The sequence below is a fragment of the Anolis sagrei genome, chromosome 2 (assembly GCF_037176765.1).
Source record: "Anolis sagrei isolate rAnoSag1 chromosome 2, rAnoSag1.mat, whole genome shotgun sequence".
In the NCBI taxonomy this organism is placed as follows: domain Eukaryota; kingdom Metazoa; phylum Chordata; class Lepidosauria; order Squamata; family Dactyloidae; genus Anolis; species Anolis sagrei.
The window spans coordinates 140,930,024-140,945,403 of NC_090022.1; the positions used below are offsets into that span (position 1 = coordinate 140,930,024).

The 15,380-nt window shown below is 38.1% G+C and overlaps 1 protein-coding gene across 1 annotated transcript in view; it reads right to left on the reverse strand.

Annotated features, from left to right (window-relative positions):
- Positions 1-15,380, reverse strand: part of SCN8A (sodium voltage-gated channel alpha subunit 8) — a 104,393-nt gene that overhangs the window by 55,073 nt on the left and 33,940 nt on the right. The window contains exons 3-6 of the mRNA XM_067463927.1: positions 8,883-9,002; positions 7,634-7,722; positions 5,438-5,566; positions 757-848 (exon numbers count right to left, since the gene is read on the reverse strand). Coding sequence (XP_067320028.1) covers positions 757-848; positions 5,438-5,566; positions 7,634-7,722; positions 8,883-9,002 — 430 coding nt within the window. The remainder of the gene's footprint in view (positions 1-756; positions 849-5,437; positions 5,567-7,633; positions 7,723-8,882; positions 9,003-15,380) is intronic.

The following is a 15,380-nucleotide window of genomic DNA, read 5'->3' on the forward strand; positions in this document are numbered from 1 at the left end:
TATCCAATGCATTTGTGTGGATGGAGCTGTTCCAATTTACATACAAATTCAACCTAAGAAGAAACCTACAGAACTTATCTTGTTTGTAACGTGGGCACTGCCTGTACACATTCTGTATTTATACATTTTCTTAAGCAAATTTTGTGATTGTATAGTTAGAACAGAACATCTTTCCTGTCTGAAATGTTCTGGACTGGAGGGTGGTGGCGAGTGGGCCTTGGGCTAACCCAAAGCAATTTCAGGCTTTGGAGGCCTCCCATCAAATGCTCCATTGAAAACCACTTTCTTCCATGCCTCAAAGGAGTGCCATTCTCCTCTGTAACAAAGGTTGTCTTCATATGCCCCTCCCTCAAAGCAGAAGTGATCTTCCAAGCACTTCTGGTTTCATATAGGGAAATTGGCATAGCTCTTTTCAGTTTCTAGAACCTATACAGCATGAAAGCCTGGCAATCAGAACTGCCATTTCTAAGTTTTAAAATGATGAAACCAGCAAGCATGGGGATTCTTTCACTAAAGCATAAGTTATTTCTTATGCTTTCAAGCACTTAAAATACTTAGATTGTATTAAAGATTGTCCCACTACACTTGTTTTTTTTAATGGTGGCCTCTTCATGCAGAATGGAAGGCCTATCAAAAATGTTCCAGTGCCATTTTTGAAAAGGCAAGTGAGTGGGAAGGCAGAGTTAGAGGCAATATAGGCAAAGGGATTGGAAATGCAAAATATATTCACGCTTACTGGTTAGAAGCATTTCTCACCTGGAATGACAGAGATAGTTTTCAAAGCTCGGAGAACTCTGAAAGTTCTCAAGGCTGACACATTCCCAAGGTCCACAAACTCTGTGACATATCTGCAACGAGGGAGGTCACACACAAAGAGACACAATGACAATAACACACACCAAAAAGGTGGAATGGGGAAGAAAACAACAACTACAGACAGCAATACATCACTCACAGGGACCTGCAACCCAACACCTAACACCAACTGCCTTACCTGGAATTACAGAAATAGTTTTCAAAGCTCTCAGTACCCTGAAGGTGCGCAGAGCTGAAACATTGCCTAGGTTTACAAACTCTGTTATATACCTGCAGAATTAAACCAGAGTTAATGGCACCAATTGGGGTTACCTGGCTCAGGAAAAAAAAAGCACGCAACGCTCCAAATTGAAAGTGCTTTTCAAATGGCATTTAAAAAGAAACAGAAGAAAAGAGAGCAACAAGATGTAAATAAAACAGGCCAAATCCAATTACTAGTTCCAACTAGAATAGATCCACTGCACGACGTACTGAATAGTAAAAATACACCAGTATATTCCTTTGAGAAGGGAACTTTTCACAATTTAATATAAATCCCATTTTAGTTAATCTATTCTAATTAGGAGTAGCAATTGAGTTTAAAACACAGTTTTTAAAAAAAATTATCTCAGTTATCTTCCTGTTCAGTGGTAATAATTGCACAAGCAACCTCTTTACCAGTGGTCCCAAACATACCCATGCACACTGGTCTACATTCAACAGCTGGGAAAAAGTGGGTCCAGGTCAAAGGCAATCTGGCAGAGTAAGAGTAATCAGGGAAAATAGGCAAAGTTTTGGATATTTCAGTAAACCACATTTTCAGCAAACAGTAAACAAAAAGCAGAGGCTATTTCAGTATGTGTAACATGAGAAAAACCAACAGATCAAGATATTTATAAATACAATTTGTGAATCTCCAGGTAACCTTGGATAGCATGACCGTAACATATGTCTACTTGTTTAAACTGGAAAAATGTGTATGCAAAGGCATATTTTACATCTTAAAAACTGAGAGAAAGAAGATGGTGGCATAAGTCTTTGTGGACTATGTCTACTTTTTCAGATGCATGAAAAAATATATTGGATCACTTTCCTCAAAGGGGAAGGTACCCCCTAAACTTGTTTCAGCAAAAACACAGTGTTGTAGCAATGCAAAAACTAACAGTTTGGGTTTTTTTGCATTATAGCTTAGGCAATAAAATATTAGTCAGTCTTTAAGGCGCCACATGATTATCTTTTGCTTAGAATCTCACTTGATCTATTATTTAAGCAGGAAGGAAATCAAGGCATCCTGGATACCTAATGGAGTAGACAGACTCTTTGAACAATCTGCTGTTCCATGGGACACCTACCTAGGGCATCAATGCAGCAACTGAAGCACAACCTATCCGCCTGCAAGAGTTGTCATTGGCTATGCCGCTGCTGCATGGTTAGGCAGGGTGAAGGATTCTGGCAATGACAGATTTCTGAGTAATGTGTAAGAGCCATTTTTACATCGCTGAGGAAGAGAGATGGCATTTGAATTTTCTGCCCCTGACACCAACATGTTTTAGGCTGACTCTGTTTTTTAAAAAATGCCATTATGATATTCCACAAGATTGAGCTTTAAATCTGCTCCCTTGTTTTCTCCTTCTTCATCCCACTAAAGGCTGTTCCACAAAAAAGAAAATATATGAAGATTGGTTCAGAGAGTTTTAAAACCAAACTCACTAAAATGGCCCTGTGTATTGCTATAGGGCTGACATTTGACACCTTTCTTAATTTATCTTCAAATTACTTGGCAAGTGAAAAGAACTGGAATTTTCAGATAGCCAAGAGTTATAATTTTTTTTTTTAAAAACCTTCATGCCAAAACATCATCTTTGATGCAGTCCCCTTGGGGAGAGAGGGGGAAATACAAATAATAATAATAATAATAATAATAATAATAATAAGAAACACAACAAGATGAGTCCACAGCAGACAAGATCACTCTGCTAGCTGTTGTATTCGATCACAAGTCAGATACTTCCGAATTGTCTAGGACTGTGTGATATATTGGCGAATAATGTGTGCAGATCCCAGTAAGGTGGCCTTTTGCAGCTGGCAGATGGTAATCTTGTCAGTGCTGATTGTGTTTAAGTGCAGGCCAAGGTCTTTATGCACTGCACCCAGTGTGCCGATTACCACTGAGACCACCTTGACTGGCTTGTGCCAGAGCCTTTGCAGTTTGATCTTTAAATCTTCATATTGTGTCAGCTTTTCCAGTTGTTTCTCTTCAATTCTGCTAACACCTGGGATTGCAACATTGACAATCCATACTTTGTTTTTTAACAGGATTGTGAGGTCAGGAGTGTTGTCCTCCCAAACTCTGTCTGTCTGAATTCAGAAGTCCCAGAGGAGTTTGACGTGTTCATTCTCTGTAACTTTTTCCGGCTTGTGATCCCACCAGTTCTTTGTCACAGGCAGATTATTATTATTATTATTATTATTATTATTATTATTATTATTATTATTATCTGCAGAACTAAATTTTGTGGCTGTGCATATCTGGATGAGCACACATGATTTATTGTTATGAATCTCTGTTCTTTTCCTTCTTTCAGTGATCCATATTTGTTAATTCATTGTCTAAAATGTTCATGATTACAGAAGATACAATTTCCCCCAGCTTAGATCTGAGCAGGCCATAACGGGAAAAAAAATTAGTGGTTTGAGCTTATAGTGAAGTAAGTGCCAAATCATAAGATTAAATGCACTAATCTTGGATTAATAATGTACATATAAAAATAGGAGCACCCAAGAGAAATATCAGCATGAGCTAACTGATGCTGAGTATTCAGCCAAAATTTTAGAAGAGTTGGGCACATACATTATTTCTCCTGAAATTAAACAATATGTAGATTTACTAAAAAGTAGCCCCTACATACCTATAGAAGCCTCTCTTTTTTGTACTTTAGCAAGACAATCCTACATTCTCGTATTTTAGAATTCAATAGAAATTCAATTGTATAGAAAGGAATAGTATTGCATTAAAAGTCAAAACAGATTTGTTGTCAACTGCCACTGAGCTTTGACTTATGTTAACGCTATGAATGAGGGACCTCCAGGGCACCCTGTTATCGGCAGCCCTGTTCAGGTCTTACAGACTCATGGTTGTGGATTCCTCGGGTCTATCTACTCTGAAATGAAGTTTCCTCTTTCCCCAGTGTCGCCCACTTTACTGAGGATTACTGTATTTTCTAATGAGCTGTGCAATCTCATGATAAATCTGAAGTATAATAGTCTCCAAAACCAAGATGTATAACTATCTTAAAAAACCTACAGATACATTAGTTTGATACACTCTCTTAGATTATTTTTAAAATGGTTACTATTGGATTAAGTGATATATTTGATACATAAATGGCTACTATCAGTCAAAAGTGAAATGTAACACTATGTAATACGATTTTTGTTCCTGGGTTATAAATCTAATTTCCTAATTGGGTCTATCATAAAAACATGGGAAAAGTTTATTAAACTGCAAAAACTTTGTTTCTGAAGAGACATCCTGCAGCACATTTTCCTATAATTTTTCGATGAATATCTCGTCAAGTCTCAACCAGTTCAACATAGTTTGTGGCAGCCACAAAAACAAAGTTTCTGGAATATAACAACTACTTTTAATGTAAGGACTGCACAATTAAACAGGAATAAAAAATTCACACTAGGAACAGGGGAAAAAAAATCAAATTTTGTTACATAGTGCAATCAAAAAGGCATTGAAACTGTGGATTCTCTCTGGATAAATGTGGCAGTTTACACACTCAACTGCAGTTGACTCATTTAGGCCAGTCTGCCCAAATGAGGTGGGTCCAAGAGTGACATCCTTCTCTTCCAGAGACCTTCCAATGCCACATGGACTGCGCAAAATGGCAAAACAAAACCTAATGCTGGATTTGGCTGAATGTTTACTTCTTGTCCTCAAAATAGGGATTTTCTGATATTTAAAAAAATGCAGGGAAGCTCTGCTATTGAGAAGTGAATAGCAGCCCTTAAAGGCTTCCAAGAGAGAGAATTCCTTCTAATTCCCATCCAGGAAAAGGGCCGGCCAGGAAGCCTGGAGGAATCAGAAGCTGCCTGCAGTCCAAGTGCTGCCCTTTGCCCACCCAGGTGTATGTCAGTTATCATAATCAATACATACAGATCTATGCTGCAAAACAGAAATGGAATGAAGTAGCTCAATTATCTTCCTGCTCAAAACTGCCTTTTTTACCTACAGAAAGTTTGTTCCTCCTTGCTGATCTGTTGCATATTACAGCTTATAAAAATATTAAGAAAAGGGTCCCGAGGTAAAGCTGGGGTCTAAGTTTATGCCATTTTCACCAACTTTCCATTTTTTGCTGTTGTTTAGAATAAATATACAATATAAGGCAGTCAACAGACATCAGTACAAAATCTATGAATACGGATGAAAGAGCTTTGCAAACTTCAGTCCTGCACTCTGATATCACAATTTCATTTCAAAAATGGGAATTTATCCCAGATTGATCTGCAATTATTAAAGAAGTGGGTGGGATTGGCACATTCAACTATCCTGGGTTTTTAAAAACCACTACCACCATTTCCTTTCACTCACATAGAGATTTGTCATAAGAATAGGATAGAGTGCATAACTTACGCCATCATGATGACACTGAAGTCTAGCCAGTTCCATGCATCTCGGAGGAAAGTAAAACCGTCTATGCAGAAGCCTCTTGCAATAATTTTCACAAGTGATTCAAATGTATATATACCAGTGAATGTATATCTGTTGGAACAAAGAATAATTGTAGAAGAAAGCAGTAGCAATGTCCATAGACAAGTATTTACAGACAAGTCTGAAATTCTCATTCTGGTTTCTCCCATTTGAGAAACCAGAAATGGTCTTCACAAGATTTTGGCTTGGATTTGATAAATTGAAATGTTAAGAAATAATTTAAATGGGCAACATTTATTCGACTAGAACAACACTATTGACTTAAATCATTTGTAACCTGAATGGATTATACCTACTATTGAGGATGGATTAAATTACATTATTCCACAAGTGGTTGTATAAGGGATTGTGTACTGATTGCGAAGCCACTTGTGGTTCTTTCATATGCTATTGCATCCTCTTGCTTGTGCAACACAAAAAAATCCCATCCTATCCTTCTTCTGGTTTTAAAAGGCACAGCTGCTAACAAAATGAGCTTTACATAACTGAAAGGAATCACTGGGTCTTAAATGTACACACAGACCCATATGTGCAGTTCCACATCCATCCACTGTCTCTTAATTACCAATGTGGAAAAAGACATTTTTGGCCATAAAGCAGCAGCTGATCTCATATTAGATGGTTTGAGGGAGAAAAAGGAGTGGGCTTTCAGGCTGTTTCCACACAGGCCTTAGATGTCGGTGAAATCAGCATTTGAAATGTCAGTTTCACTTGACATGGAGGCCAAACAGCCAGTCATAACCTTATCAGTTTGGTGGGGTGGCAGCTGAATACCCACCTATGCTGACCCAAGTCAGAACGGGTAGATGGGGCACTGCCAGCCTCCCCTCCCTGACCTCCATTTGCCCTCAATTTACCAGATGAAGCCTCAGAAAGAGGCCTCAAAGCCTTCCCTTGCTTCCGTTCTGGATTGGATCCTCAAGCAGCTAAGAGAGGACTTTGGAGAGGTGAGCTGGGAATTCCTCCTCCAAGGCCTACTTGTTGGCTCTTTCAGGAACCAGGAAGAGAAGGAAAGCTTTGAGGCAGCCATCTGAGGCTTTGTTTGGTATGTTTGGAGGTGAAATAGAGGGCTGGGAAGGAGGCTGGCAGTGTTTCCTCTGGTAACAAGGAACAGCAGCAATCCTTCTGCAGAATTGATAGTCGCCAGCCATAGATCTTTAGACATAAAACAAGGGCAAGAGAATTTGGTATAACTCCCATATCCATGGGACTTGCATCTGTGGTTTCATTTATCTATGTCCAACAAAATATGTCTTCTAGGCATTTCCTAGGTTCTCCAGTACAACCTTGTAGTATTCTTGGATCAGAACTCCTTCATTTCCATAAGATTTACTATGGATATGGGAGTTGTACTTTAGTCCTCTGTGGCGTACACAAAAAAGTAAATTGTATATGTCTAAGCACACTCATGCACATGTAAATCACTAACAAGATGTCAGCACATGTACCACAGGTTATGGGGCATTGTGCCTTGACGTCTTCCTGAAGAGGAACAGGAAGGGATGTTGGTTTAGCTATGTGAGGCATCCTGTTAGTGACATATGGGTATGTAACTTTAGCTTACGTGCCAATATGTCTCTTTTATCATGGGTGCAGAGGACTGTTCTCTAGCCTTGCCCCTTGGCACCTGTCAACTCCTGGGAAAGATTGCTGCTGTTCACTGGTGGGAAGGGGAGGCAAAAAGGGAATTAAGATGATGAAGAGGTGGCTGCTCTGCGCTTCCAGCTGTTTCTTCACCATCTCGATTGTCTTTCTGCTTTCGATTGGTAAGTAAGCAACAGCACCTCCTGCTAGAGTTCAGCAGTTGCAGAGGCAGTGGTTCTCAACCTGTGGTTGCTCAGGTGTTTGGGCCTATAACTCCCAGAAATCCAGCCAGTTTACCAGCTGTTAGGATTTCTGGAAGTTGAAGGCCAAAAGATCTGTGGACCCATAGGTTGAGAACTGCTGCTATAAAGAAATCTATATCAAGAGACAGGAATCTGCATATAACACAAATCGACATTTTATCATAGTTTAGACATATGGCACAGTTGTTTGAAAAATTGCCAATTTCTCGCTAAAGAATTAAGCATGATAATTACAAATTTAGAACATAGTAAAAACAAACTTAATACTTACTCCACCTGTTTCGACCATTCTGGTGGGTTACTAAAAGTCATGAACACACAGTTCGTCAAAATAGTGCACATAATGATCATGCTAAATACTGTAGAAATAAGGTCAAGGAAGAACAAGAAATCACATGTGCATTCCAATGTTTTCAAAAATAAATGCATTAAGTTTCCAGTGAGTCTAAATGAATTTTGTCTGATAACAATACCCGCAGCAACCTCCATAATAACAGGTTTTTAATTTACGACCAGAGATAAACTATTGAAGTCAATTTTATGATTTTGTTGATAACAAACCCAGAATAAATCTACACTGTCCACTTAACAACAGAAAAGGAAGCAGCTTCAGTGTTTTGTGTCAAGTGAAAATAAAACTTCTTGTCATTTTTAATTATTATCCAGAAATGTGTAGAGTTTAACATTAGATCTAATTCTTTTGTTGTTTTGTTTTGTTTGAGGATTTAATTTCTCTCTCTGTGTGTGTTGTTTTTTTTTTAAGGTACCAAGTAGACAGAGAGGAAAAACGTGTATTTTTAAAAAAAATTCTTATATATCTGTATTATAAATGATGGGAAGTCATGGATTTGGTTCAAGGCTTGGATGGTGCTTATATGTACTGCAAAGGTCAGTCTCAAATGGGTTCCAAGAGTATCCATTCCATGTGCATTTTTTCAGCTGCCCCTGCCATAATGCATATGTGCATTGTGCCACAACCTTTAATTACTTTCACTGTGCAATGTGATTTACATTGAAGTGAACTGATTTATATTAAGAGCTCTATTCTAAAGTATTCCCCAACTTTGGCTACCTTGCTTTAAAGCCTTTAAAGAGCTGCACACATTTATGGCATGCATCACATAAACATCAAGCCTTCAATCCATATGAAATGGTCTGTGGAGATGCCCCCCCCCCCAAGATAGACTGGTCTTCATATTCTCAAATGGAACCACTGTTTCCAGTTTCAGACATCACTGGAATGTGTGATTTATGAATTCAAGGGGTATTCCCTGAACCTGGGCATGTAAGGTGAAGAGGGAGAAGAGGAATGATGTAGGACAGTATTGTCATTACAATAAACCATGGTATATTGTGCTAGAATCATTATATATTGGTGGTATTCCTGACAATCTGAATAAAAGAGGATTATGCACAATTTGTCAAACACTTAATTCATACTTTTTAAATAAGCATAGAAAGCCCACTAAACAGGAAATAAGATTATAAAATGGAACAGCAGATATCACTATAAAAGGATATGAATGTATCAAAATTTTAATAGCTATTCTCCTAAACAGATTAAAAGGACTTAAAATGTACAAGGCAGGCGTGGCACTAAATCGGAAGAGTGTTTTGCCTCTGTTTAGTACTACAAAGGTCTGCAGAGAAAAAGAGAAAGATATACAATGTTAGAGGAATATATATTTAAGAAAACACATTTATAGAATTTAAACAGATCTGTAACACAAAAGTTGGGTTGATTTTAAGATAGCACTTAACATCAATATTGCACCATTAAATGCTTTTGTTGTTCATTATGAACCCCACTGAATAAAACAGAAAGCAGAATTAGTAGCATGGGTACTACAAAAATGGGCTGCAGTCCTTTATAAACCTGCAATGTGAATTCTGAGTAGACAAACACACTTCACTTTGCTGTAAAAAGTCTTCGGAGTTCCCTTCTGTGCACAAAAGAGACTGACGGGGTAAGATATGATATTAAAAATTGTGAACGGGATCATTTCAGATTGTAAATCAGGGGGTTCCATATATACATACACCTGTATAGATGTAATATATGGTGTGTTCCTCTCCTGTCATGTTTCCTTCCATTTTATGGCAAGCGCATTAGGAAAACATGATCTCTGATCTGCTCACTGTATGAATGCTAGAAACTTACGATGTTGGCAAATACTCCAAAATATGATCTACCATTCCTCTTTGTTTGAACTAATACAACCAAGAATTATGTGGCCTGTTTCCCACCTCCTTCTACATCAGTGGTTCACAATCTGTGGTCCATGGACCACCAGTGGTCCCCAAGAACTAAAATATGGTCTGCAGCCTCACTGTTGTCAATGAGAGCTACTGGTCTTGTGAAACCCTCTTATAGTGCTGAGGCAACAGAGATGTCAGGAGGGGAGAAGCTGACTACTCATAAAAGGTGCGACAACAAGCCTCCTGACTGCTGCTGCTTCTCCTCCTCCTCCCTCCCCCTGAGTGGAGCCATTTCATGTGGCGCCTGGAATCGGGAGCGCCTTGGGTGGCATATGTTCTGTATCAGAAACTAGAGCTATCCAATGCAATTTTCTGATTCGGCACTGCAAATAACCAAACCTAATCTAAAGTTGACCAAAAACTGATTCATAACCCATTTGGTAATAATGTTGGAGAGAGGTCCCTGGTCAAGTGGTCCATAGTAAAAAAAGGTTGGGATCTTGATCATGAGAATATACATTTTTATTTAAAGCAAATATATCTCAACAAAAATAGCTTTCAAGTTCAACAAAGCTATAAAATGAAACTATTGATCTAAATATAGTAAAGGTAAAGGTTTTCCCCTGACATTAAGTTCAGTTGTGTCCAACTCTGGGGGTTGGTGCTCATCTCCATTTCTAAGCCAAAGAGCCGGCGCTGTCCGTAGATACCTCCACAGTCATGTGGCTAGCATGACTACATGGAGCGCTGGTACCTTCCTACCGGAGTGGTGCCTATTGATATACTCACATTTGCATGTTTTCAAACTGCTAAGTTGGTAGAAGCTGTGGCTGACAGCGGAAGCTCACACTGCCCCCCAAATTCGAACCTACGACCTTTCGGTCAACAAACTCAGCAGCTCAGCGGTTTAACCCACTGTGCCACTGGGGGCTTCTGATCTAAATATAGTAATCTAAAAATAATTCCATACATGTTATCCAATGAACGGGAAGCAACAGTAGCAATAAGGAGCCAAAAGAAAAAAAAATCTGTTAAGCAACACATGCTTCTTTATAATATTTCGTTTCATAAATATTCCAGTTCACTTTTGTTCCACTCACTATGCCACACTGTTTTTTGGTCCTCATCTTGGAAATCTTAAGGACCTTTCAGTCTAGTCTTCATCTTTTTCTATTATTTCTGTCACATGTTCTGTATTTGGTGCTCCTCTGACATATCAATAAGTTTAAAACAGCTTGCAATCCATTCATTCATGCACACATTTGTTCATTTAATGTCTAACCTTCCTTCCCATATGGAACTCAAGGCACCTTAGAACACAAATTAAAACAAAATGTTGCTAAAATGATATAATACAAAAGTAAAAAGAAATAAACAGACAAAGCCAATCCAAACCTTTAAAACAGTTAATGCACACTTAATGCATAGTAACATAAAAATAAAGTAAACCTGTTAAAAGCTTAAGACCAAAGGAATTGAATGGCTTCTGTCTGCTGGTGGAAAAAGAGCAGAGAGGAGGCCAGCTGAATCTCCCATTGCTGGGAATTCCCTAAGTTGGGAGCAGCCAGAAAGTAGTTGCTGTCCTGAGTCTGTGAAGGTGACGTGACTGCCAGAAAGCACTCCCTTGGAAGACTGTAGACTTGGGCAGGTTCATATGAAGAGCTATAGGTTTGTATTGTCGAAGGCTTTCATGGCTAGAATCACTGGGTTGTTGTAGGTTTTTTCGGGCTATATGGCCATGTTCTAGAGGCATTCTCTCCTGGTTTTTGATAGTTTTTTGATAGTATGGCTCCAACCCGTATAGGTTACACTGAACGAGAAACAGATCCATAGCCAGTGAAACTGCTTCAACAGGGGATATATCCAGACACATGGCTTCAAATGGTACTAGCTGTAAACCACTGTATTACTATTCTATTTTTCCTCTCCCTTTCTTCTTATTTGGTAAGGAAAAAATTTAAAATGTCAAAGAAGAAACAAAGACAGGTTAAAGGTGGAAGACACCATTTTGATCTCCCTTGCCAAACTGCATGTCTGAAGTAGAATGACTATTAAATTTTTCTTATTTCATAAGAAAAAAGACTAAAATGTCACAGAGAAAACTCAGGAAGGTTACAGGTGGAAGAGTTCATTTCAATCTCTCTTCCTAAACTGCATGTTTGAAGTAGAATGACTACACAATAAAAGTATTTTCTGGATGCAACCCCACAGATAATACCTATCACCCCTTTACATAGTAAGGGGTTCACTTGAGATGTGTTTCATAGAAGAAGAAACTGAGAAAATTTAGTCCGTATCCTTCATTGCCCCACCATGGGACAAATTTTCCATTTTTCCAGGGAAGTATTTTCTTTTGCAATCAGTGAAATGTGTTTTAAGACGATTCTATGCACTAAAAATGTCAGGAACTTCATAGAATGAAGATAAGTATGAAAGACAGTCTACAGAATTAGAGGACAACAATTCCTATGCATGCTATAAACATACATAACACTCAGATCATTCATATCCGAATGATCAGAGAGAGAGAGAGAGAGAGAGAGAGAGAGAGAATCCCATTATTATTATTATTATTATTATTATTATTACGGTGCTTTTTCTTTCCAAAATAGCAGCTTACAGTAAAACTGATTCAAGACAATTTAAAACCCCCAAACATACAAATATTAAAATAGAATTGAATATTAACGGTATTACAAATAAACAGCTAATTGTGAATAGGTTTTAAAACTAAATAAAACCTATTCACAATTAAAACGCAGCACCCCCTGACTTGATCTATGCTAGTGGGTGCTACCATCTTCATGAAAAGAGCTTGCAGGTTGCCTTCATTATTTATCACAATATACCATTAAGAATTCAGAATTTTTAGCATTGAGTTAAATTTCTACCTGAACATGTCGTGATTGCCCAATTCTTCAGGTCAAAAACACCTTTTCTCAACCTAAGACTTCATATTTCATTTATGAAACTTTACATCTATAAAATTTATAATGGCAGTACAAAGGAAGTGACAGTGCAACTGAATGGCTGCATTCCTGGCCCATCTAGACAACAGGATCAGGTTCAGAAGGGCCTGTTGTAAAAGGTTGGGTCTATTACGAAAATATAGAACATAATTAAACTTCCCCTAAAATATCTGTTCTCATTCCAGTGCAGATATTGTGGGAAGGTGCTACTCTAACCTTTCTCTCTCTTTTTCTCTCTGACATACCAATAATACACATGAAATACACACATACATATTCCACAAGGAAAAGATGCTATCTTCAGTATAACTGTGTACAACTAAATATTTGAAAGGCTGTCAAAAGATCATTCTTATTTAAAGTCTTCTCTCTATAAACACCAAATATTTCTCAAATCAGCTTTGAGACTTTGCAAATAACAGGACAAACACGTCAAATCCACTCCTTTGCCATGAAAGCTGTTCGGAAAAGATGTGACCCAACAACATGCAATTGGTTGAAGGAATAATATGTATAACCAAACATACTTATGTTTACAGCTATCTCTGTAATAAGGACCTACGCTAGAGACAAGGAAAACATATTCATGAGAGGTCTGTTGGTGCTAAGTCACACTGAAATGTATTTACATATTTATTTTAATACACATCTTTCCCCAAATGTAACCATATACACTTTCCCCAAATGTAACCTCTTGGCAAATTCAGAGTTCTCCAAGAAAAGAGGAGGTTCACTTCACACAGAACATTCTGGATCTCAAGAGATGCTACTTTTGTAGTATTAATGGAGATGAAATTTTATTGCCTATCATTTTGGGGGCCCATTTTTAAACATTTTTGCCTAAGAAAAAAGCCGGCGAAACTTCTAACGCTTGCGTGATATATTTTCTGTACTTCAGTTAGCACAAGAATCACTGTTTTATGGATTTTATTCTATGTTATTACTGTTGCCCACTTGAGCACCTTTTTGGAGGAGATGAAAGATGTACATCAAAGCAATAAATAAATATATAAATTATGTAAGCACCCAAATTGCATCTTCTGACTATTCATCCATCCACGGCTCCATACCAGAGATTTGGGAGCACTGGACAATATATTAAAGTAAGGAAATGAAAATGCCACATTAAAAACAAATGCATTTGTTTGTCCACAAAGAAATAGTCCTTGCCCTTGATAAACTCCAAGGGCGGGGGGGGGGGGGAGGTCTCATATTCCTATGAAACCAATAGAAGCATCTCCTTATCTTGATTGTTTAGGGCTTTGGAAACTAGTCTTCTTTATGCTGATATGGAGTGGTCTCCAACAAAAGGCAGGCGATCAGGCACATCTGAACTACCTGCAGTTTTTGGATTAACCTTAAGGGAAACTCTAGCAACTAAAAATATCTCCAACAATTAATGCTCTTTCAGAAAGAATTCAACCCCATCTAGGACAGGTAACAAAACTGCCTCTTGGACACAAGGAGACAAATACGTTTCTGCCTTGCTAGGATTCAGGCTTAATTTATTGCCCTTCAACCCACCCAATTCTAAGTACAAACGTTGGTCTGGGAGTTTTATGGTCATTGCTCATTTAGCTGTTATATTGAGAATGAACTATTTGTCATCAGTATACTAGTCAGATCCAGTAATCACACTCCTGAAGGCTGGGAAATGACTGTATTGAAACACTTAAGACATTAGTCCTGCTCTGATTTGCTGGACTGAAGCCAGTTCTTCCCAGGTACTAAAATTCCCAGGTACTCAAATATAAGCCTCCAAAGAAAATATCCAGTGGGGTTTCCTCGTCTCCAGTTATGTCCAGTTATGTACATGGGAGCTTGCAGGGAGAGACGGCTTCCTTCTCAATTTCACTATTGAAAGGCATTCCCTCAGTAGACCATCCCATTCCACCCGACCAATGGACCTTTCTGAACTTATGGAGTATGTCAGGGCCTACTCCTGGCAGTATGTTTATCTGTAAACATGTTTATACTATAGTACTGGAACATCAGTAGAGGATGGGCCTCTGACCCTCCAGCAATAAAGCTCTTTGCTGATGGCATCCATTTTTTTCAAGGATGTAACTTTCCCTCTTCTTTTCCCTTGGTTTTTAAAGATGTTTTATTGTGGGTTATGATTATTTATAAATGGTTCTATGGCTGTTTGTTTGCACTTGTGCATTATTTAATATAAATATATTGAAGGAGTCATGGTACATTTTTCTGGACAAACATTTATTATTATTATTATTATTATTATTATTATTATTAAGATTTTTGCAGTAGAAAGAAAGGGATGCCTGATAGGCTAAAATTTTGCAAAGAAGGTATCAAACTGCAAAAGTCTGATCTCCCTCGACTGTCTGAACAAGATGGCCGCTTTTTGGATTGACTGAAGTTTCAAAACAGTCTTCAAAGGCAACACAATGTAAGTTGCATTGTTGTACTTATTGGGGAAGTCCCCCTCCCTCCGCTTCCTATCAGAGTTCAAGACAAGAAGCATAAGTGAAATGAAGAGAAAATGTTATTTAACATTGTGCCAGTTCAGATGTCCATCCAATCAATGAATAATTTTCACATACATAGAAAGATACTGTATGGTGATGTACCTGTGTAGGAATATATGTGCTTAATTAGATGGAACACTATACTGGCCACAAGTGGATATAAGCATCTGTCTGAAATTTATTTATTTATTTATTTATTTATTTGGGGTTCTTGTACCCCGCCCTTCTCACCCCGAAGGGGACCCAGGGCGGCTTACAGCTGCAAGGCGCACTTAGAACCTGCTACACAAACAATCATCACAAAAAAATATAACAGTACAAATTCCCACAATTCAACATTATCCAAACATGTTTCATTATG